At 35.5% G+C, this 25,992-nt stretch overlaps 1 protein-coding gene across 2 annotated transcripts in view; it reads right to left on the bottom strand.

Annotated features, from left to right (window-relative positions):
- The window catches only part of LOC121322061 (protein AF-9-like), an 88,757-nt gene that overhangs the window by 31,183 nt on the left and 31,582 nt on the right, over nucleotides 1-25,992 (bottom strand). For both annotated transcript variants that reach the window (XM_041261554.1, XM_041261563.1), the window contains exons 3-7: nucleotides 14,179-14,261; nucleotides 13,812-13,955; nucleotides 12,719-12,757; nucleotides 9,793-9,915; nucleotides 5,398-5,991 (exon numbers count right to left, since the gene is read on the bottom strand). In XM_041261554.1, coding sequence (XP_041117488.1) covers nucleotides 5,398-5,991; nucleotides 9,793-9,915; nucleotides 12,719-12,757; nucleotides 13,812-13,955; nucleotides 14,179-14,261 — 983 coding nt within the window. The remainder of the gene's footprint in view (nucleotides 1-5,397; nucleotides 5,992-9,792; nucleotides 9,916-12,718; nucleotides 12,758-13,811; nucleotides 13,956-14,178; nucleotides 14,262-25,992) is intronic.

A 25,992-nucleotide genomic window follows, 5' to 3' on the forward strand; every position in this document is an offset into this window, starting at 1 on the left:
GTGCTGTGCAACAGTGTTGGGAAACGTGTTCTGGAATTCTACGCATTCTGTCATTGCAGATGCATTTAAAATGGTTTTGTTCTTTAAAAAGGCCTGAAGATGAAAGAAGCGCCTCAGGCTTTCAAACAGCCTATAGTATTCTACTTTGCAGCAATAAAACCATAAATCATTTCGCCTCTTGCTTCTGCCTGTAAACCTGTCTCTCCCTTTGTGTGGGGTTTCCATTTGAAATGTGAGGACCTGGCAACTTTTTTTTTTTTTAGTGTTGCCAATTCATTATTAAGCTCCATTCATTTTTTAAATGTAGTTTTATGTTTTTATATATACACTACATTATAGCACAGTATTTATGGGACTTTCTTCTGCCAGAAGAACAAAAAAAAAGACATGTAAACCATTTTCATAAAGGGAAAAGGGTATCAAGATGTTAACAGGAAAAAGAAAAAAAAAAAAAACACACACACAAACAGGAAGCAATCAAATCTGCAATGCAGGAACAGAGACGAGCCGGCTGCAATAATCTCAACACGTCTAGTGATGCCACATGTTTCCTGCTGGCTACAAACAGAGAAATGAGGGAGAGACTGTCTTCAGGCTAGCACCTGCAGGGGACAGCTTGAATGCCATGCAAAACAAGCTGTGCTTTAAAAGAGGAACTGGCTTAGTTCAACACTGGGTTTAAAATGTTTTCAAATTACAGTAGAAACACGATCCAAACTGTTCTGGGTACATGGAAATAGTAATCCCACTTCCAGAGCCAAGCTGATTATATATAATGCCATACCACCCAGACAATAAGGCATTTCTTTAACCTAGAAAGGTATCAGATATTTAAAAAAAAAAAAAAAAAAAAACTTTGTATGACATGAGCTTCTTTTAAAACTACAAACTTGAGATAGATACAAAACGGAAATGCTAGTCAAGAATTTAGTAAGATATACCTTTACATAAGCAATAGAAATCATAATTTTGCATATTATCACATTGATTTTCAGGGGAGAGTTGCAAGCCAATATTAATATACCTTACATTTCCAAGTAAGATTGTTCATGTAAAATTACAATAAGTAGCATGTAAAGACAGGGCAATTGCCAGGTTTCTGTGGGCCCTGGTCCATGGACCTGAAGTGACCCCCCTCCCCCAAAATCAAATATTTTTCCATCAAAAGGGTTCATAATCAGTAGTCCCTCACTAAATTGGGCATGTCTGTAGAAAAAAAAAAGTAATAAAATCTGTACAGTAGGCCTATACAGTATTAAAATCAGATGAACACCCACCGGTAACATAAAATAAATCATGCTGCTGCATTTACACATTACTAACACAGTGGGAATAGCAAAATATCATTTTGAATTCAAACAAAATGATTTTAGTGCTTTTTTTTTTTTTTTTTTTTTTTTTTTACTGTAGCCTACTTAGTGCACAATTTACAGAAAACACACTTTAGAGAAATCATTTTTAAAATTTACATAGAAAATTTGTCCTCCTTGATTTTCAACAAAATGCTTGTCAAATTAAAGTTTTGATTGTTGGAAAGTAAAATGTGTCAATTACAGGATGTCTAATTGGCACATTTGTATAATTTTATGTCAAGATCAGCCATAGCTTTCGGCTTTACAAAGACCTGGGGAGGATGAAAGCCAATAGGGGTTGAGAAGAGGCGGGACTAAGGGAACAGGACACAAGTAGGAAAAAAGACAAAAAAAAGAGCAAGATCTGAAAAGTTTCACTGCACTGCACGCATACAGTTTCGTGAAAACTAAGCGTTTATAGTCCTAAATGCTGCTTGAGTAGGATAGCTGGCATAGAAATAGTACATTTACTCATATTTGCAATTTTATTTCTATATGTATTCAACCAATTATACTACACTTTAGGTAACCTGAATAAACTTGTTACGATCCACATGACATTACGCAAGCTGGTTTGTTGACCACTTTTTAAATGAGTAATTGTATACTGCGCTAAAATAGTTCTCTTTCTGTCAGATCTAAAAGTTATAGCTTAACCTCTTAAACCCCAAGCAATTTCCACCTGGAGGGCTATGGCCTTAAATAAATCACATTATCTTCCAAAGTATAGACAGCACAGGCATGGTTCAGGGCTTGAATTCAAGGTAACCCCCAGGCCATTAGGTCTAAAACCTCAGATTTTATATAAGTTTTACTCAGTACCACACTGGAAGGAGATATCCAGAAAAAAAAAAAATTAAAAACAAACAAGAAACGCTTTTCATTTCTTTATATTCTATCATCATTTTTTCACCTTGTAGCACATGAAGAGAGCCAGATTTTTTTTCCAGTGCTTCCCAAACATGTCTACTATACTGGATACAAATTTGAAACTGATTGAATAAAGGGATCAAATTCTACACGAGTTTTCACAAAGCTAGGCCCAAGGGTCCCCAAACCTCTCCAAAAATGAATATTGTGTAAATCTTTATGGCCAGTCATGCACTACTTTATTGAGCAAGATCTAAAAGGGAGGTTACCTTCTGGCACCTCACATGCTATACATTGCCACAAATTAGATTTTGTAATCCTCTTTTTTACTTATTTGTCCAATATTTCATTCAAAAGGTGGCCTTTTTGGAGAGCTTTGGGGTGCCCGAAAAGTATCCAAGATGAGTATGCATGACAAATGCTCTTAGTTCATATGCCACAACTGTCAGGCACATTGCTCTCACATAACTGTGTGTTTGTGCAGGAGAATGTTGCTACTGAGATTTTTCTGTAGCTCTGAATTTTCAGTACCTGACTATTTTTGTTACTCACTTGCTTGAAAGTATGTAAATGTCAAGAAGCAAAATAATGTTTTTTTTTTTTTTTTTCAAAATAAAGTAGTTACACTCATTCAAGCACTGCTGACACATGAACACATGTTGATTATTGGATAAAAGGCATCTGCTAAATGTCTACAATAATAATAATAATAATAATAATAATAATAATAATAATAATAATGAGATTGCAGACACCTTTGCTGCTCTAAATCAGGCTGCCAGACTGAAAACACCTCAGTTCCTTTCATCTTTACTTTGATTGACATGTGCTAAACAAAGGCACTGAGTGAGTGATTGTTAGAGCAGGCAGACAGCTCATCTTGAAAAGGCTAAGAAACCTACACTGTCTCTAGGTGAAATATAAAAAAGGTTTGCTAAACACGCCCATGCAATAATCTAAATCAATGAACATCAATGAGAAAATAATAAAGACGGCCAGGAAGCAACAATTACTTCTTGCAACTTGTATTGCATTGTAAAGATCAGGAACCGTATACAGCAGCACAGCACAGATGAGACATGGTGTTGCTCCTTACTATGCAATAAATTATTTTAAAAAATGTTATTTTTATGTGCCCCTTGAGAGTCAAATGGTTGCATTTTCTAATAACATTTACAGTAAAAATGCATATTGAAAATTACGCATAATAATAATAATAATAGTACTGTGGATCCATTATATTTACAAATCCTGAAGATGCTCCAAACCATCTTCAAATGCTGCTTCACAGATGCTGAATCAGCGCTCTCCAACCCAGAAAGTCATTTTCACCGTCACTTTCACTATTATCCATCTCCTCCAAAACTTCAAAAAGACTGAATCGACTTCTTTTGGGATGCTTTGGAACACTGCTCGCCATTTCGTTCGATTTTATAAATATTACAAATTGAAAAATGATCAGAAAACGGTAAGAAACCTTGATCCTATGTGCGTAATGCAGCGCTCGAGTGCAAATATGTGTCTTGCTTACGTATGCACATCAATTACTCTTCAATGGATTAGGGTTAAAAACAAAGTCAAGGTCTGAATGCACAGCTTGTGACTTCCTCTACAACGTGATCAGGGAGATTTCACCATCAACAGATACATGTAAGGCCAGAGCAGCGAAACGCACAGCTAGTCGATCAGAGTTGTTTTTGAACCATGAGGTACTAGACACAATGCGAAGGGAATATCTCAGCGGTGAAATGGCGAATTCAAAAATTCCTTCGCTGTTTGATGGTAGGAAAACAACGTTTTTGATAGTGAGTCCGTTTTTTTTGCTGTTTTGTTTTTGTAATATTACAGATGATTTTTGAAATATAATGTGTAATTGAAGTAGATGTTCCTCCCGTGGAACAGGGGGGGCGTAAGAGGTTAAAAAGCTGAACCTCTGAAGTTGCAGAAAGATTGATCTGGATAGCTCCCCCACTCTCAGTATTTCACTTTACATGGCATTTCCCCATTAGAGAATCTGTGGCTAAACAGCACATCCCTGCTGTGCTTGTCTTAATCATATCTCGCCAAGCCCCATTAAATTAAGATTGACAGATATGGGCCATCGAACAGGTGCAGGTCACTGGAACCATTAGTCACTGCACTGAAGGAAAGTTACAATCATTTTGACAACAGAATCTTGTCAAAATAGACTTGGTGATTAAAGCCGCCTTGATTGGAGCTTCAGAAAAGCAGTGCCTTTAGGGTGCTTTAAATGTAGATTGTGCAGAAACTCCCCCCCCCCCCCCCCCCCACAACTACAATTATATTTTTCTCCTCTATGAACTAAAGAAAAAAGGATTATTCAGAGAGTAAAAGCAATACAATAAAAAAAAATATTCAAGAAATTTTGGGGCCACATTTTTAGCAGTAGTGGTTGCAATTAACTGCTTTTCTATACCCCCCACAATACCAAAATGTAGGACAGCAAACCTCCATAGCCACCATCAATCCCCAACCTCCATAAAAAGCCCAGACATTTCAAACAGTGTGCCATGTAGTACATGCTTGCTGGACACCCACAATGTTTAATAGCACTTCATTCCAACACATCTGAGACATCAATTACAAAGGAATCTTTTCAGTGCATGCCTGCCGTACATTTGATGTTCACAGGCTAATATGACCATCCATAATAAAACAAGGGAAAGGCACACACATGAAAACAGCCAGGAAGAACTGCTCCCTCAAACCAAATTTGATAGACAAGAGCAACCATATTCTATAAATAAAAAGTGTAATGGATATAAAAATGCCAGGACATAAAACTAAATACGTACACCCGTTTGTCAACTTCACTTAGCTTCTTTAAAAGTAAGTTTTACAGTAAAATCACAAAAACATTACCAATGTGATATAAATGCTTACTGAATTTTACCTGAAACTACCGTATGGCAAACTTAACTTCTGTATTTGAATTCTTGAAGTTTGCCCCACCCCCACCCCCACCATCCTCCGAAACACCCACCTCATTTGTGCCTATTTGTACTTCAGGTTCCAATGTATTAATTTATATTAAACTGGTGCCCATTGTCCAGCTTTCAAAAGAGAAGGCAAACAATACATACTGTACCCTCCTGTAAATGTTGCTTTAAAAAGGCACTTTTTTGCACCACCGCTACAGGAAAACATATCTCACCTCTGACTTGGTAGACATATTGTCCTCTATGTCCGATTCATTTGGGTCCACAAAATCTTCAAAATGAGGCAAAGTGGGTTTCTTTCTCTCTGGGGTCTCGCTGTCTATTTTAAGTTTTGCTGATCGGATCTGGGGTTTGTCCTTCGTCTGTTTTTTGTCCGAGGAAAGGTGCGGTGGAGACGAGCTGGATAAAGGTTTCAGCGCAGTTTCCAAGCTACTCTTCTTTCTCTTTTTGGTTACAAGTTCATTAGGGTTGCCACTGGGCTCCCTTTTGTTGGTGGCCTTAATGTCGTGTTGCAGACCCCCCGCCCTGTCGACGTGGACACTACTCGTGTCAGACTTTAATTCCTTGGACATGGGCTTGGGTTCTTTAAACGCCATCTTCGGAATGGGCTTGTTGTCTTTAAGTGGTCTATTTTCTTTGGGTTTCTTGGAATCTTTGGAAAGTTTACAGAGTTCCCTGGAAGGTTCTTTAAAGGCACTTTTATGCTCTTTTGAAGGTTTGTCTTTGTGCTCTTTCGCGGATTTGTGGTGCTTTGATGAGCTGCTGCTGTTGGTAGTGGTGGTGGTGAGGGTGCTGCACTTGGCCAGGTCCTGAAATGAGATAAAAGGATACTCTAATCTGCCACATTTTTAGAAGAGAAATGTTTTTACAGTTGCCCTATCCAGAATATGACTCGTGTCATCCAACATTTCAGGATTTTTATTTCATTATTTATATTTTTTTGTTATGGGATTTCCAATTCATGCATATGATATCCAGTATAAGTGAGCAATGTTAAAATGATCAGGGAAGGGTTTTTGACATACTACAGAAACTGATTCATATATCCAGAGCTACCTTGACTTGCACTTAATTGAGCAGTGAATTGACCAGAAATCATGAAAAGCAAGTGTGTTTGAAGTCAAGTCTGAACTAAGTTTATATATAAATTCTTCATTTCTCTATGTCCTATGAACTGGATAATTACAAGATAAAAGGTGGTTTGCTGTATGCAGAGGAACTCTCTGCATGTTGATGGTGAAAACAAAATCAAACATGCATGCATACACACATTTAAAAAGAGAGCGTATGCTGTAGTGTTGGAAAAACAAATCTGGTCAAAGCACAAAAGCTCAGAGTGGACCCACAAAGCAAGTGGTTGACCACACAACCCAGCAGCATGGCTCTTCACGTAGATAAACGGCATTTAATCTTCCTAGCAGGCAATGCTGTTTGTTCCCTGGGTCGCACTTGTCTCCCCCCCATTCAAATGTTTCATCAATACTAGTCTAAAGCCATTAGACAGTCTAGACAAAACGGTCAGTTACGACCTTTTCTAACCACTTTTAAAACTTTACTATTTTGTCTGGCAGAACTCCCCTGGACCTTTTTCATAATGTGCCCTCTTCCTCAGACAAACAGCTTTAAGTTTGAGCCGCCACAGATGTCCCCGTGAGAATCTCAAATGCCTGGAGCTGCCAATGCTCACTGTTTATCTGAGAGTCAGGCTTTATTGTTCAAACAACACACACAGGCAGTCTCAGGATGGTTCTACTGTCAATTTACATGCTACAAAACTAGATGGGGAAATTAAAAAAGCTAATTCTTAAAGAGAGTGCCAAACCTCTGACGGCGGCAATCATTTTATGCACGTTAAACAGAAGACTTAAGAGAAAAAAAATATGAAAAAAAAACACAATATCAAAAGATTTGAAATGTAAAATCTGGATATGAACAAGATGTTCCCTGTTCCACAGCTTACAAAACATAAGATTTTCATTAATTCATTGCACTGGTGGCCACATAAAAATCTGTGGGTGGGCATAAGCATTGACCGAGACTGCGTTTGAGAAACCCTAAACTACATACACATCTAATTTGTTGTATCCTGGGCCCCCAGCTCAGCTTGGGAGGCTTCCCACAATGTCATTATCCAGAGAAAAGCTCACATTATATGGACAACAAAATAGAATCATATTATTTAATATACAATTCAACATATTGCATTTTCTGTTCATTTGTCCCCTCTGGGGTAAAGGTACCAGTTCATTTATGGTATGTCTTGCTTATTAAAATAATTTGATTATTTTTAAAGAGTTCGGGGATGCAATGATATTTAGTTGCAGTTAAAAATGCATTCGCCTTTGTTTTGATTTGAAATGCTGCTGTTCATTGTACTTGCACAAATTTTAAAACATGAATGTTACGTACACCTCCAATACTAATTTCTACTGCATCCATGGGTGGACGTAGCCTGTGCTGGGCCCTAGGTGGTGATGATTAATTGCGGGGTCCAGAACATCAAATGAATGCTACAGTAGCAACCATATCTTAAAGTTAGTATACAGGTCCATCATGTAACCATATGTACCTACATACACTAACATTAAGATACTGTAAATAAATTATATTAAAATGTTATTGAATACTTGTTTCAGTTAGTTTGTTAGACTTCTATATAATAATTCATAACTTCAAAGCACTCAGAATTCCAGTCTACTTCAAACATTTCACATATTAAACTTTTTACAAAATGATCATGTCCCAGTAGGCCTATTGAAAAATACTGCAATGCCCGACTAGTGGGTTCTGACAGGTCGTTCTAAATTACGTAAGAACATAAATTACAAAGACAGTTGCCTAGCTTTAGTGGCAGCAAAGCCTTTTATCAAATCTGAGTATTCTAAATTCTTCACAGCTTTGCTCTCATTTGACAGTATGCTGCACTCGCCAGAAGCAACATGATGAGCTGCAGCTAGAGCCTCAAGGGTGCAAATCATTTAGAAAATTGGTGCTAAACGGTTTTGAAAGTTTAGCACCAGAGCGCCAACTGGTACTACATTATCAATGTCTGAGATTTCCAGGTTGATCCTGTACTTGATCGTTCTAATAGGGCTAATTTGCACTGAAAAAAAAAAAAAATCTGTTCTTTCTGTTGAGATCGTTAAAAGGGATGTTTGGTATAAGAAGGGTTTGTTACTATATTAAGAAACCTAAGACAGCAGATCGGAGTAGCCCAAACGTTCGACATATTAACAAAACAATAGGTCATGAATTCAGATACATTGAATTGTATTAATGGATTAGATTTACATTAGCTGCAACACCTGATTTGGTGTTAACATAGATCTGTGCATGCAATATTTTTTTATATCAAGAAAGCCACTTTCACAGTAAATGAAGAGGCTAAAAGTGCGCTGCAACATGTTTGCTACCATTTTCCCCACACGACACAAACCTTCTCTCCTATGTATGAGGGTTATGCGAGTAGTCCGGAATTAAATATGAAACTATCATCTACGGTTGCTAAGGAAAAAATAAAATAAAATACATTTTTTAAAGCATGTCTACTGGTGCCATAATTTAATGTTGCTGGAGTCATATGGGGTACCCTGGTGTAAACCGAGTGTTTTGCGCGCACATAACAGACACACTAAATCTTACAGCAGTCCAGCTGAGCACGGGGCCCCCTAAGTCTTAAGGCTGACCCTGGCTCTATCATTTTGAATGGGCAGTTAGCAGGTTTGTTTGTATACTAGATAGTGGTAGCACACTATACTTAATTAGTGCTTATAGTTGCATCCATGCAATTAGAAACATTACATAAAAAAACAAGTTTCTTTATTTTTAATACACATTTTGTAGCACAGCTGGAACAGTAATAGCGTACTCGCATACTCTAATATGAAAATATCCATTTCCTTCAAGAATTAACATAAACTGCTAGTCATTTAATTTAAAAAAGCAGAAATTTTGTACAAAGTCAACTCATATCTTATGTGAACTCTAACCAGCACACAATCCATCACTGCCTATGTCTGTTTTGATTTCAAAATGTTTCCATGTGCTCTAAACCATTTTAACCTCCAACTCACTTGACTTACGGATTTTTACACAAAAACAAGCTCATTAAACCATAAAATAACACATAATGGGAGCAATATGTCAGTTCTCGAACCTAAGCATATTTAGTGTAATGGAAGGCAGCATAATGATAACTTTATAATTTTATATTGCTTTTTGATGTCTAAGATGAGCATAGCAGTTCTTTATATTAAAAGTATTATTTATTGTATTACTCTATTTTGTACTACAACTATACAGAGGTATAACTGATGTGTAGCCTGTATGACAGGACCTCTGCTTTAAATTACCTGGAAAGCCCCATTGGACTTGCACATATGGCTTTAATTCCTGTACACTTATAAAGATCAAATAAATTGTAGAAAGGAAACTACCTACTTAAATAATGCCCAATCGGACTAAAGTGTTTTTTTTGTTTTTTGTTTTTTTCCTCCAAACGTTTTGTGGTTACTTGATAACTGGGATTAGACTTGTAATGGTAAATGGGCTTCCATTAGCAACCATCATTCTAACCAAACTAGTGAATGAAAGACCTCTCCCAGACCAACCTTTGATCCATGGGAGGACTTGATCTTCTTTGTGTCCGAAAAAGATGCAGCATTACTGGGGAGTACAGGGAGTTGCAGGCTTTGTCCGAAGAGCGACGTGGATCCTTCCTGCATGACCATGACCTAGCAAACAATAAAACAGAAGAGTATAATGGACAACAAGAATTACTGTTATTAAGGCATAAAAAAAAACACAAATGTTTGTGTTGTCATTTAATTTCCAGACTTGGAGTCAGATGAAGTACTTGGTTTCCCATGCCCATTTCCTTCTTGTTACACGTAATAAGGTCCCATATTGTTTTATGAATGCACTATATAGAACCCTGTTGTGTGAAACACAGGAAAGTAAAAAAAAAAAAAAAAAAACACCACTGTGAAAATGAAGTTGGGAAAACAAGAAGGATCAAGAGCAAAATGATGGAACGTAACTGGAATTCCATTAGCAAAGTTAGTCTTGTGCGGATTTTAAAGAAACACATTCTATAAAAAATATGCATTTTCATTTTAAAACACGCTATCTGGAATTGTAAACAAGTCATTTTTGTCAAGTCCCAAGTCCCAACAGCCAAGTCCTAAGCCAAGTCTCAAGGCACAATGGTCTCAAGTCTGGTAATGGCCACTCTGACTGAATTTATGATTATTATTATTATTATTATATTATTATTATTATTATTATTATTATTATTATTATTATTAATTATTAATAAATTTAGCTGGCGCCTCATCCAAAGTGATTTACAGGATTATTCAAAGTAAGTGTTTTCTCATCCAGCACATCTGTATATTAAAATATCAACTGCCTTATTCAAAACTTTAATATCCTACAGTCTCTAAAGCAAATATAGGAACAAGTTATACACTGGATATAAATAAGGGTCATTATGAAGTCCTGCACTGATGATGACCTCATAAATCGTTTTTTGGCTGGTTTAAAAAACACAATTTGGCTACTTTTTGGCTGGTTATTTCCAAAATTTGGTGGGTACATTGCAAAAAAATCTGGCAGCACAGACAGGGACCAGGCAGACACACACTAGTGTGCAGCATGAGAGAGAGAAAGAGAGAGAGAGAGAGCGTGCAACACGAGCCGTAATACTGGTGTAGCGTTTTAATTTTTATTGTTGTCAGGTCATTTTCATCAAGTCCCAAGTCAATTCGTTCAAGTCTCAAGTCCCCAAAAAAGTCACTCACCTTGAGTCAACACCTCTGTCTGAAACTACACTGCGTTAAAAGAAAAGTTATCGGTTGCCATCACACTCTCATAAAATATACTTGCGTTTCTCAGGACATTTCACCTCAGCAATGTCTGGCAAAATGCATGTCACTCAATAGGGGACAGGATACAAGCCATTGTGGGGTGAGGACCATTTCATCCTTCAGGTGAAATGGCCAAGAAAGTACAACACTACCTGAACGCATAGTTTGCAAACAAAGATTTCTTCAATCTAGTGCAGTACCAGATATGTTATTTAAAAATAAAACTACATGTTTACTTTTAACAAATGTTTCCTTCAAAACAGCACACTTGAGATAAGAGTGAATGGAAGTGGACAATGTGTAAGATTTATTTTATTTGCTACCACCACTGAGGAGTCATTTGCTACGGAATTTATATATTTTGGCAAGAGATATTTAGAACAGTTTACTGTGATCCTTTACTGTGCCCTAAAACCATATCTGCAGGAGTATTCATTGACAGTAATTGTTATGAATTAATGATGCCCAGTTAAATATCAGATTACACCAATATTGCATATTTAATGCATATTAAAGCAAATTTTAGTAGGAAGGTCAGGGAAGAGCACTGAAACACTAAAGTGAAAATAGTCTGACAGTACAGAATGTTTCAATACCTTACAAATGTGAAATTGTATTAAAAGGTTGGCTATAAATCAGTAGGTTATCATAACAAATAACTGTTCATAACATGACCATTTGTGCACTTTTCAAAATTCTAAAACAGTAAGACAAACAGATTACTACATTTAGATGTGTCTTAAGGCAGACTTTTCAGGTTAGTATATAAAGAATACTAATTTCATTTGAAACAAAAAGGGCCATATTCCGCTTTAAATTTGACAATAAATAAATACTGCATGAAATGTTATTCATGAAACTGCAGCTATGGCCAAAGGTTTTGAATCCCATTAATTTTAGGATTGTGACAATTTATATAAAAAATAAATAAAAATAAGAATAACTAATTGAACATAATGTAGATCTTTTATTTTACATCATGGAATCCAAGAAACTACAAAATGATAACGCAAAAGTCTACCGGAAGCCATAACATTAGTACTGTATTTCATGTTTTTGAAATGTCAAATTTTTCATTTGTCATTTTTTGTTAAGTACAAAGTGGTATGTACTTCAATATGTTAACGTAACATTATTCAGCAGGTTTCACTTGACTATGAAGTAAATTTCTTAATTCTATAGGGTGATGCAAAACTTTTGGCCATGGCTGTAGAATGGTACAGACAGCAGAACAGTTTCATTAATTTGAAACAATATTTGAATATAAAAACGGACAAAAAAATACTAAATGAGTTCAAGCTTTTTTAATTGAGATGAAAACAATAAGAGACACACCAACTGCACTAATAGATCAGTTTTGTTTGACTCTTAACATGGCAGAGTTTACATGGCAGAGCTGCTAAATAAGCTGTTGTCACTCGAGTGCAGTAAATCATGCTCACTGAAAAAATGACCAAAATGGAAGATCACACACTTCATTAAAAAAAAGAGAGATTTACTTTATTTACACTGGCAATGTGATCAATCAAATACTGTAGTTATTTTACCCCTCTTCACACATACAAATGTGATATTTCAAAAGACACTAGCAACACTGCTTAGGGAAATAATTATAGCCGCCATGCCAAAAATAGAAACAAATGGGGTGGGGCCATTGCTCAATACTTACTTTTGGGTCATCAGCAAACCTTTTGTGAGGATCTCTTTGCTGTTAGGGGTATTACAGAAAAATATATTAGTTAGAATAACTGTGAAAGAAATCATACAAGTTAGTATGTATTGTTACCATCACTAGAATATAACAATCATTTCAGTCTCTGGAAACCCCAGGGAGAGTATCCAACAATAAAATTAAATTAAAAAATGGATTACTCTTAAAACAAAAACCACCACCAACATATAAACTAAACTCTCCTCAAATTCTAATCAACTCAACTCACTAATATTATATATATATATATATATATATATATATATATATATATATATATATATATATATATATATATATATATATATAATATGTATATATATATATTCAAAAAAAAACAAGTAAATTGCCATTATTCACTTTAACGACTGGTTACCAAGCCATTTTCATTATGGCAGAAAAAAAAATATATAAAAAACACACCATTATCTTTAAATCTACTACCAAACCATTCTGAATAAAAAGCTGCCACATTCAACAAATGTAAAAAGGCAAGCACACCATCAGAACTAAAACCAAGAGGGCCTATTAAAATGACTTAAAATAAGAATTATAAAAAAAAACAACAGCACTTAACATAAATGCACTGCAAGCACATACTTTAACCGAGCTAGCACTCTGGAATGAATGTAAACAAAAAGGCACTCATAAACCATTCATAAAAAAATTACCTTGAGATAGTTCGGCCCAATGCCAAGGACAGACTAAAATCCTCCTGTGATAAATGACTGAGCTCTGACTAGTTCACATGAAATCCGGAAGGTTACTTATTGCCTTCACTGGAGCGCTCTAATTGCCTTCCACCTCTTGGCTGACAAAGCCTGTATTTGTATAAAATCAGCTTTAGGGAGGATTATTTATTCTGTCTGGAAGTTCAACCCTGTGACAGAACTCTTTAAAGACTCACTCACAGGTGAGCAAATACTCAGGTAACTCTTAAAAGGCTTTTTATGCATTTGAACAGACTTTCCGTTGCGCTTACAAATATGAGAGCTCACTAAATCAGAAGCCAGGTTATTGCTGCCCTAGTTGACAAGAGAACAGGACTCACCCCTCCCGCTTTCAGCAGTTTTTTCCGGAATTCTTCTGTGGGGTTGTTGAAAGTGAGCTTCTCACAGCGGAGGTGGTTTACAGGTGGGTGGCCTTCGACGTGCAGGAATAAGTCGTAGTCGAAGCGCACTTTCTTAGGTTCTTCCTAAACAGGTAGAGTGGGGGAGGCACAGGCATAAAAAAAAAAGATGGAAAGTGTGAAACTGTCACAAAGCATGTTTACAGAGTCAGCCTGCTACCACGCAAGGACTATAGCATTTTAAACATGTCAGTTATACTATCTTAAGTAAAAATCAGACTTGAAAGGGCAGATTATTCATTACAAGAGCCAAATTAAAACATTTCTGAGATGCGTTTTCAATAAATACCTTATTTTTGAAGTATACTTCAATTGGCAAGATAAAGCCTGCGTACCCCGACTCCTCAACTTTGTAAGGTGGATCCTTGCAAACTGCAATGAGAAAGGGAGAAAAAAATGGTCATAAGACAACTATTCAAATCTCTAGGGCTCTTCGTTTTTTGGTTTTTATTGTTGATCACGTCATTTTTTTTTTTTTTGTGCCAAAGCCATTCAATTTAACTACTGGAAAAGTGTTGATTGTGAAACAAGTTCACTTTAGTTTTTTTCTCCTGTAAATCGACTAAGACTATGATTGTTTCATGGATAATGATCCTTATTTTTAATTGAAACCGAACGCAAAACAGCGAGTTAAGTTAAATTGATTTCATTAAATCATAACAAAAGGCAACAAGTCATTAACATTTTAAAGCCAGAAAAAGCATTTTATCTGAACTCTCTTTCTGTGTTCAGTCTGAATAAAAAAATTAGGAGCTATCTTTTTTTTTTTTTTTTACCATTCAAGTTACGGGGAAAAAACAAAAAATGTATCTTGTTTCACAATCAATGTTTTTCCCAAGTTTAAATTAAAAAAAGGAGTTGGCTCAATACTCTGGCAGGGGGTGGGTGGGGCATCACGTAACCAAAAATAAAAACCAAAGAGAGCCCTAACCATCTCTCAAGACAAGTATAAAACTAGACAGTAACAGGGGGAACTGAAACCATCAGTGCAAATACTTCATCTCAAAAAAGCGAGACCGAGAAAAATGTGGTTTCAGTTTGACATGCCATGGATTGTAGGATAGAACAAGTTCTTGTTTGGGTGTTACACAGTTCGGAATGGGAAGCCACTTGTATGGAAAAACGTGTAGTTTCTGGTCCTGTTTTTCATACCTTTTGCTTAGCTTTAACATACAAACTCCCCTGTGCACGTTGTATGTAATGCACCACTTAATGATATTGTTCACCTGGTTTAGTGTTCTGTGTTTTACTTGTAGAAATACCATAATTCCTGAATCCACATTTGCCTTTCTCCTCATACGAAACAGTCTTGTTTCTTCTCAATAGCAATTACACTATTGAACCAAAGATCTTATTTTGGTATACACAGACTACCTTTATAGTCAGCGAGCACAGTGGCAATTCCAGTGCTATTGATCCAAGTCTCTACTTTAAAATGCACCAGTCAACATACTGTTTGCAACACTTTCCATAGTAGCAGTCAGGCAATCTCCAGTGACCTCATTATTCAGAAATGCAACTTGCGGTATAAAAAAAACAAAAACACACACACACCACCTTTCTACAACAGAGCTGTCTTTTTAAAAACTGTATACGACAGACTTACTAAACTAGATGTGTCGTCTGATGGAAACTAATGACAGTTTCATGTAAGTTGTGCCTTATAATCTATGTTCGTGTTTAAGTTATGGATGTTGTCTGATGGAGGCACCAAGTCTAGTTAACAGCCATTACTTCTCAGTCAAAAGGCTGGAAAATCCATGAAGAGCGGGGCCTTGAGATTTTAGCTTACAGAGGTTTCTTTGACTATTTCTAAGGCTATGGTTAAAGTAAAGAACAGCAACTTAAGATGCCAAAGATAATGTAAACACAAACAGTATTTAGGTAAGGTGGAAATCGTTTACTACAGTTATTCAGTGCAGACTGGGACACTAATTAAATGTTTAGTTAAACACTGCAGTTTCAACACGTATTTTATTTCCACTGCTGCTAGGCCCTTCAGGAAAAGAGGGCAACCTTTGTAATACAGGTCAAACTCCACCCTGATGGTCAGTCTAGACAAGAGGTCATGTTTGCATTGCTCAAGCGCCCTCAGCAACAGTATGCAGGTGTCTAAAGCTTTAAAGAAAAAAAAAAAAAAAAGCCAGAGGCAGAAAAGGTGGTCACAATATTGAATGGTTAAGATACTGTATGTGGCTTAATAAAAAGAAATAAACAAAATAGGCAGCTTGAAGGAAACATTGACAAAGACAGGTTTTCACAGCTGCTGTTTGGTATAACTCAAGAGGAGCATGTTTAGGAACAAAGGCCTCAATTCTACAAAAGATAAAATGTGCAAGTCTAAAGGGTCAAATTCTCAAGCAGGTGCAAAAAAAAAAATATCTACTAGTATCAACTGCTCTGAACAGTCATTTTAAAAATCAGAACCGATATTGTTTCTTATTACTGCATTTACGCTATACTCCTTTGTTCCATTCAGAAGATTAGCCATTGTTCTTGAAAATAGGGCCCACAGGAGCCTTCTTTTTGGAAATTAAAATATTTAGGAAAGAAAAAAAAAAATCAAATGAAGTAGGGTGCATTTTTGCTCTACTATTAATTGTCTCCGTTGCATGGTGCTTTTACACAAAACAATGTGCACTGTACCACGTGTAGTTACTTAAATGATTCAGTCATTAGTTTGATTCTGTACATTTCACATGGGAACCGTTCATTCTGGATTAGAAGGACATAAAAAAGGGTCATAAAAGGGACAAGCAAAAATATATATAATTACCCCACAGAGAAACCTATGAGGCATTGCAAGTGGGCAATTTTTACTGTCAGCGGTCCCTCTAAGCTTTTTAGATACTGAGAAACTTGCCGTTTTGACCGAGAAAGAGTCAATTATCAGTGAAAAACCTTTGGCCACGCATTAACCCTTTTTTTGTTGCATTATACAATTTTGAAACAATATTCCAAACACAAGTATCAACAATTTTACAATTTACTTTAAATTTAACAGACAATATTTATTGTGGCTCTGATTCTGAATCATCCTCTGATAGATAGAGATAGATGAGGATTCCTTGATGCATACCCCCGCCCACATATCAGCACCAAATTACTTTGTTTTGAGACTACAATCTTGGCAGTGTTCACCGATTTACATTCATCATTTCAAGTACCTCAATTTGTAATAGTGTGACTTGCAGGCAGTAGAAAATATAAATAACGTTTCACCTTTGATTCAAATCCGATGTCACTATGGTAACCCTGGACCTCTCAAGTGCTCACTAGGTTAGCAATGTGGAACAGTGAAAGGAAGGAGGAGTTGGGAGCATGGGATAAATTACATTAGGTCAGAATTATGGGGTGGTTGTCAAGAATAGGGGGCAACCATGGCTAGACAAAAGGCAGATGCAAAAGTATCTGTACATATAAGAAATGTACAGGGCACAAACATTTGTATTTAGCCTATTTTCAAGAATTATTCAAATCATATTTAATATTTACCAGTTGTAAACTTCATACTGTAAATACAGGTTTAAAAAACAAAATGTGGCACTGTTTACACACAAGTCAACATTCACTAATACATTAGAAAAACTAACATTGAATTAAACACTCCTGACCAAAAATAAAACAAAAACAAAATCCTTAAACAATATTGAGACCAATAGCATACTTTTCAGTCAATAAAACCCTTAATTGCATCAGCAAAACTAATTACTGTTGAAATGCTTAACACTACAGGTGTTATCTAAAATAGCAATAAGATTTTTCTGGCAAATGAAATAGTATACTCCCTTCAAGCAATTGAGTTGGCAAAGTTTTTATGACAATCCTGCCAAAAAAAAAAAATAAATCATTTAAAAAAAAAAAAAATCAATACACAGCATTCCCACTGCAATATAACCATCATCCAAAATGAAAATTATTCATCATAAATGCGGGGAAAACGCATTAAACAACAGTACATTGTGCGGCGTCAACTTCATTTTTTTTCCTATTATGAACCTACACAAAGGGGAAATACATAAATATATTTTTGCATAAAAGAGAAAATCTAAAAAATACACATTATCTGAAATCATATGAACTGAAGCACAATCTCAAAAACGCATCATTGCATTACAGACTTAATAAAAAGTGCAAATGCAATGAAAGTGAAACATAACATTTCTGTTTTGCAAAACAAACAGTAAATGTACTATTTAAGACATTGAAGTCACAGTAGATGCTATCGTCAGAGGTGAAAGTAACTTTCATTTCTTATCGGTTATTTTCAGGTACGCATTAAAAGTGGTACTCTGAGCACTGCGCTTGCTCGCACATGACTAAACAACTTCCACTAAGAAAGCAGGAAAGCTGTTTTCTGTCTTTTGTGTTTTTTTATAATTGAATTTCATATTTTCTAGTCCTTTATGTCCTTTTAATTTATATTTTTACACCATTAAGAAACACTACGCAAATATTTATCATATGCAATACAATGGGTCATGTACATTTTTTTTTTTTTTTTTTTTACTTGTGCAACTATGCGGTGGTCTTTTTGTGAATTGTTTATTCTTTAGAGAAATTGTCTGTTTCCAGTTTAAGTTTGCAAAAAATATGTATAAATTAATGGCAAATGTGCTAGGGATTGGGAATTTTAAATGTATAAACTCTAAAGTGGTTAAACATTGAATAACTGAACGAGGCAAAGCCACGTGTAAAGTATTTTGAGGAACTGGGCTTAGAAAACCGTAGCATGTAAAGAATTATGCTCAATAAAATTGCTGTTCCACAAAAACACGTTCAATGCTTCACCATTTGAAATGAAAACATTCAGAAATTACTGTGGATGGAGTTACAGATGGCAATAAAAAGCAAACATCCATAATAAGCAGAACGCTCCAGATGGCGACTGACATTTATTTAGCCTTTACATCCCTGTGAATACATATAACAGGATTTTAAAAGGATTTTTTTTTTTTTTCTGATCCAGATCACGGCTTCTATCAAACTTAAATCATATCTATAAACTTTAGGAACATTCAAACTGTATTCGAATTCCAAAAAGAAAAGACAGCAACAGACAAGTTGAAAAAGGCATGCAAATAGAATAATCTAATCTAGCTAGAAAAAAAAACCTAAACCATTTTATTAATATATTATTTGTAGCGTCAACTTAGTTTTTTTATTCCATTAATGTGAACCTGATGAAGACACGAGAGAGAGAGAGAGAGAGAGAGAGAGAGAGAGAGAGAGAGAGAGAGAAAAAGACACATATCCCACCTCAGTTAATTCTGACACCTTTGCTTAATTCGACAGACAGTCTTGGTCCTGGATTTTCTCCATATAAAATGTATGCATCATGCCTCTTAATTATTTTTTTTTTTTATTCAACACCACACTTTACTCGTAACTCGACACTTATTACTGGTGCCGAAGGAATAAAAACTATTAAAAACAGACTAGCGGATAACTCGACACTTGTTTCACGTGACTGACCCCTGACGGATCATTCATTCTTTGGAAACTGCCATGCGCAGCAAGTTACAGTGTTAGTTCACAATGGGTGATAAGAGAAAAATGAGTTCTCATTCAGTTGGCTTTAATGCTCAGGTTATTCAGGATAACAAGCTTGTCAGCAGAGCTTTCAAAGCGCATGTTTTTGCATGCGAAACAATCAACAATGCTTGATTTCGGTGTGAAACTGTGTTGTTTATTATTGTTTTTGTTCCCTGAGTTAGCTCTGTCTAATGTACATTTGTTAACTTTTGATATTTAAGCTGTCAAATTAGACAGTATAAGCCAATACCTGAAAGTATAGTCAACAGTTTGTGCATAGTTTGTGGTAGGATTATGTTTCATAAAAATAATGCTGTAGTTATTTTATAAATTCTTATTTCAATCGAACTATACCAGTTGTACATTACTGTATACTGTAATTGATTCATTCACTGTAGTTCGTTCAACCGTTTTCATAAGGGCATTTAACTAAAATATAAACTTGTAAATACTGTGCACCCGTGGTTAACTCGATACCTTGGACAAGTCAACACTAAAGGACGTCCTCATGGGATTTCATACACTTGCACGCACACACATAAACACAAACATACACGAAGGCATTTAACTTAGTTATATCCTACTTTAACACTATTACAAGCAACTCATAACGTTTATCCACTAATATGACAAATAACATTTAACATTAAATATACTTGGTCTTCTGCAAATGGCAAAAAATGTTCTGTTAAAAACAGTTTGTTTACGTTTTTGCCAGATAATGCTTCAAGATTAAGTGCATTTCAAAGCATGTCAATTACATCGATTTGGATTATTATATTATGGAGTTACTGTTTGGGAAGTTGACAACAGAAAATTAATGAGCACTTAAAAAAACAGAGGACAATGGATGCATTTACTTTGCCCTAAAAGTAACAATTTACTAAAATGTCTGTAGTAGCAAAACAACTAGTCACTGTAATCTAGACATATCTACAAATAGATCTTACAATTGTTGCCAATGTTTGTGTTCCTGCTGCTTTAAGTTTTATATTGACAGACTGCTATGGTCTCTGGCACACAGTCCAACTTGTTGCCTGGGTAACAGTTCCTTCAACAGATACTTCTGTATAAATATTATGGGTCATGCTGAATAGCTGTGCACTGGGGCCTATGAAATCATATGTAATTAAGTTAAGTGCTTTGGTCAACAACGAGTATCATCCCTGGTGGTCCCAGGTCAAGACCTGACATTTGAAACAATTTTTAATATATATATATATACAAATGTTATGGATATAAAAGTTTTACAGACATATATTTTCTAATATAAAATATTTTACAATATTATTGTAAAAAATAATAAGAAAAATATATTTCGAAAGTTAGAAGCTTTCAACAGCTCAGCCAACTAGGGGTGCGTTTCTTGACCGCAACAGAACCGGGTTGGGCGACCAAGAACCCGTGAACGTTGAGCACAAGGCAGTAACTTTGACCCCAGTCCCATTGAAAATGGCGGAGGTTAAAAAGTCATAGTTACAGCAGTTTTCTCAGTATTATTGATGAACCAAAATAAGTTGGTTATATATATATATATATATATATATATATATATATATATATATATATATATATATATATATATATATATATACACACACACACACGCACATATAACACTGACTAATGTCATAGATATGTCTGTCGGAAGTTCTATACCGATACATAATGCAAAATATATCTCTAGACAAAACGTGTTAGACTGCATTGCTATGGATACGGACCATAGGTAGTTTGTTCCAAGTGCTTTAATTGCATTTCACATGTTTCAAGTTGTGATCAAGTGTGTTTCAAGTTGTTATCAAGATCTATTTCAAGCAATCACTTGTTTGGAGGGTGTACACACACACGTCTCGAAGGTTTGATTGCCCCTTTTCAGCAGACCCAGAAACTGAAGTCAAGCACTTTCATGCTGTTTTTATTATTTACAGAAAAACAAAAACTAAAATTTCAAGGAATTCTAACTACACCTTTTCTCTCTACAAATCGGACGGCTAAGCCATTTTCCAATCGCAAAACATCTTTTTACATGTAATTTCAAACACAAAAGTTTTACACAGTACCTGTTCTGACTTTATATTTTACATAATTATTATACATGACCAGTGGGACTGAAACAAATTTTTATAAATGTCAGTGCTGAAAGCCATTGAACAAAACTGCAACCACTAGGTCCAGTAACCGCATCGTGAAAACACACAACCTGATGACCTGGTCATAGTGTGAAAACGCACCACAGATGGCAATATGATAATAAAGATGATCCACAACCTAAACTCACAAGTATCAGGCCTACTAAATGATTAAAAAAAAATCGGACAAAAGAAATCTATCATGAACCACCGAAAAGCCGCTTTTGAAACAGTAAAAGTCTTGCCATTGATGCAATTGACAAACTTATGTGCAGCACTCACAAATCTAGAATGTTACTATTCAAATGCTGCTATGTTAAGTAAAAACATTTTAAAACAAATACAAACACACTAATAAAAATGCTTTCACTTCCAGTAGAAGTCACATGATGTCACACTTTAGGACGTGGAGAACATGAGTCATATTAAAAGCCGCAATTAATACACGTGTACAGGAGTTGGCATCTCTTGATTGTTTTCAGTAACTTGTGGAAAAAAAAGCAACCAAAAAACACTTCAATACACTGTTGCCATAATGTGAGATCTTTGAATTGACTAGTTCATATTTCAGTAAGATTTGCTAGATTTAATTAGCTAGCAAAATGCATGCTAACTGTAATACGCAGTAATATATCCTAAGTGTCAAACTCCACAAACAGGCTTTAAATTCACTGTTATGACCAATGCAAATGAACATTCAATACTGTGTTATATTATTTTTTAATGAGAATTGCCATTAACATTTACTTGAGAAGCCATAAATTAATTTACAAGTTTTATTTTTATTGAGCGTGTAGCTTGGTTGCCAGCGTTTTAACTGTAAATACACAGCATCATATTTACAGGATATACAGAGAAAAATAAGTGCCTTATTCTGTAAACTTGCATTTTTTCAGTTCTATTCAAAAAAAGTGCATTAGTACAAATACCTGATACACGACAGGTATATTGTTTGGATTCATATATTAATGATTCAGTCTGCATATTAAAAAAGGCTAACGATTTCCCCTCAGACTTTCCTGTACCCAGCCCCTCCCCCAATATAACACATGTTTACAATTCTTTCCAGGGGCTGCTCTGCAGAACTATCAAATACTCTAGTCTAGTCTGCAGATTCCGCAATATGGATAAATAGAAAACATGCCAATACTGCATAGGTAACACAAATATAATCTGCTTAGTATTATCGCCAAGGCTGTATTTTTTCACAGATTTCTGTGAAAGTTACCCACTGGCATGTATAGTGTAGTTCCCCATGAACATTCCCATTTCTAAAAGAATCCTGTAAATAAAAAAAAAAAAAAAACATTTTATATATTATATATCTATAAAAATCTCACTTAAAAATAAATACAGCAAACATTTTCCTTATTGACGCACTACTGTTACACTGCATTTCTGAACCTGGCAGCCGGTTTAGTTTGCTTCTGGAAAATTACTGAACATTCTTTAACGAAAGAGACACCAACTGCATCAAAGATTGGAAATATCAGTCTAGTACAGAAAGGGAGCAGTTCACAGATCTTATTTTTACTTTTTATTTAGGTTTTTATTTAGTTTGACAATTTGCTGGTGGTTAAAATAGAATGCCTTTAAAACACTGGGCTTAAACAAAATATTCTACAATTCAACATTTACTGTTTTTCAAGTCAGTGTTTAAATATTTAGGAATATGTTGTTGTATAATAACTCTAGGAGAACATTATACATTTTGAATGTAGCAACGCTATTTGTTTCTGCTTTAACAAATACAGTAATCCGTCACATATCTGACTGCGGTGGTACCAGAGTAAGGGCGGATCTGTAAAAAGTCAGATGAATGAATCCTGTTTTAAATACTATTATACACAGCTGTAACAATAACTACATTCACACAGAAAGCGTTTTATAAATGCCAGTTACAACTACCCGCCACAAGAGTCAGTGGTGGTCACCATGGACAGCAAATCCGAGGCATGTAATTGTTTAGTAGGGACATGGAGAACTTTCTGTACATGTGTATGACTGATTATAGGAGTCACAATGCCAGAAGTCATTGCCCTAGTAAGGTAAGCAATGTGCCAGTCATGGATTGCAGGAGACGTGACCGGAGGGGGCATGACTAAGGGTATTTTAGGGGACTGGTGACTGCAAATGCAATCTGCGAATGCAATCTGTTCCTTTGTTATGGTTATGGAAAGACCTGTAAAACGACGGGCGAAACTGAAAGTAACCGTGAGTTTTGTATTAGTGTTTGTTATTAACAGTTTATTTGTAATTATTAGACGGCTAAGCAAAGCGGCAGCTGTCACTGTTAAGCCAGCATCCAACCCAGATTACATTGCCTTTGTTTTTATTATTACCAGATTGAACCCCTGTATTGTTTGGCTGTGCAATTACATATTGCTGTGTAGTTGCCAGCATTATTATTTAATGGTGCTAGACCATGAAAACAAATATAAAATAAACTGTTTGTATCGTGAACACTGTTTATTTTTGTTGTTTGAGCACTGCATCACCTATGCGCTGCAAGCCACTTTGCCACAGTGTCACATGTATTATTACTCTCACTGTAATAAAACAACAAATTATCTTCCCATTACATCTCAATTCTGGATTGCTGGTGGAACTGCTGTATACCAACCTCTTTACAAACATAGCAAGTGTGATTTCCCATCTGGAATGCAACTGATCATTCTGGGCCATTGCCTGCAGTTCAAACCTTTTGACAGCTTTTAAAAAGCACTTGTGAAAACTGATGGGAGGAGGGTATGTGTTGTAGTGGTTAAAAAAGGTGAAGAAAGAAACCGCACCTTGTAAATTCCATTGCAAATCGGTACACCTTTACCCAGATAAAAACGGTGAGATGTCATTATAAAGGTGGTCCTCAGTTCTGCAATGGCAACAGAATTGACCCCTGCAGTCGAGAACATTTTTAGTATATAGACCTGTATGCCATTGAAAAATGCACACAGACAAAAAGGTTGGAATGTAAGTTCCCTTTTGTAATTTGCCTCTTGTATTCTAGTTTAAGTTTAAAAGGTCACTGTACATATTCTCGATTCAACAAGATAGGTGCACGGTACATTCATTGACCTGTAACAGGAACTTGGCCAACGATTACAGCAAACAGCAAATGAAAGAATGACAGGGCTACCCTTTTATTTGGCTGGCTAAAAGCATTTGCTCCAACAAGCAGGTCAGGGATGCCAATCACAGAACAATACCAGTCACGATGCATTTGCCTTTCTTTAAGACTGGTTAACAAGCCTAAACAAGCTCAAATAATTTCAATGAACAAAAAAAAAAAAAAAAAAAAAAAAAAAAAAAAAAAAAGTAATTTTGACGACACACAACTGCACGTAGGCTCGTGGCAGAGACAAGTATTCTTAACATTTTATCAAGAGCCCCAGATTTTTAGATTAAGGTCACTTTAAAAAACACTATCTGAACATGATTTCAATCTTTTATTGAACATCATGTAAATCAAAAGAAACTACAAAATGATAGCCCAAAAGTCTACCGGAAGCCATAATAGTAGTACAGTATTGCATGTTATTTTTTAGTATATGGAAAACTTCAAAGTGGCATGCAATTCAGTTTGTTAACATAATATTAATTCAGCAGGTTTCATTCGACTTTATGAAGCAAAATTTGTTAAGTCTACAGGGTGATGCAAAATGTTTTGCCACAGCTATACATCAACTAGCTGTATAATTAGTTATTTTCTTTGTCTTCTACCCTGCCACTATGATGATTCATTTTTATAGAGGTTTCCAGGAATGTAATACTATGCAATGCACCAAGTACCATTTGTTAATTTTACATATAGTTAACTGCATGGTGTCCCAGATATAAAAAGTAAACAAAAGCAGGCAGAACACAAACCTAATATATACATTTTGTGTTGGTTGACTTGGTTTCTACTGAAAAGTCTTTTTTTTGCCCTAAAATACATTTATATAATAGTTGTAGACCAATTACCATTCAGTCTCGTTTCTTTATAGTGTTTTATAGCAAGAACATTTTCCCACTTCAGACAATAAAACAAGTTGTTAAAAAGACACTTCCAATTTGACTTCCGGTAAATCAGCCCTTTTCAAGTGCATGAATAGCTCTTTAAACCTGCACAACATAGAATTCCCCAGCACTGTATGCCACTCACTAAAGCTCCATTCACCACCCTGACAGATCCAACTCTAAAAGGTTACAAGTTCCATGGTACCAGTAGAATTTGAAAAAGCTAATGTTTGGAGTTGAACCGTACACCCACCTTTAAACAAGATGAATACATAGACCAGACCAGCAAGCAAAAACAACATGAAGAGGAAAATGAACAAGCCCAAGTACAGATTGTTAATAATGATGTGCACCCCTGAACATAAATACATCCATAAATAATAACTTACATGCAAGGGTTAAGGACATTTTGGGTTAAATACAATCTTACCAATACC

Source organism: Polyodon spathula, chromosome 1, assembly GCF_017654505.1.
Source record: "Polyodon spathula isolate WHYD16114869_AA chromosome 1, ASM1765450v1, whole genome shotgun sequence".
Classification (NCBI taxonomy): Eukaryota; Metazoa; Chordata; class Actinopteri; order Acipenseriformes; family Polyodontidae; genus Polyodon; species Polyodon spathula.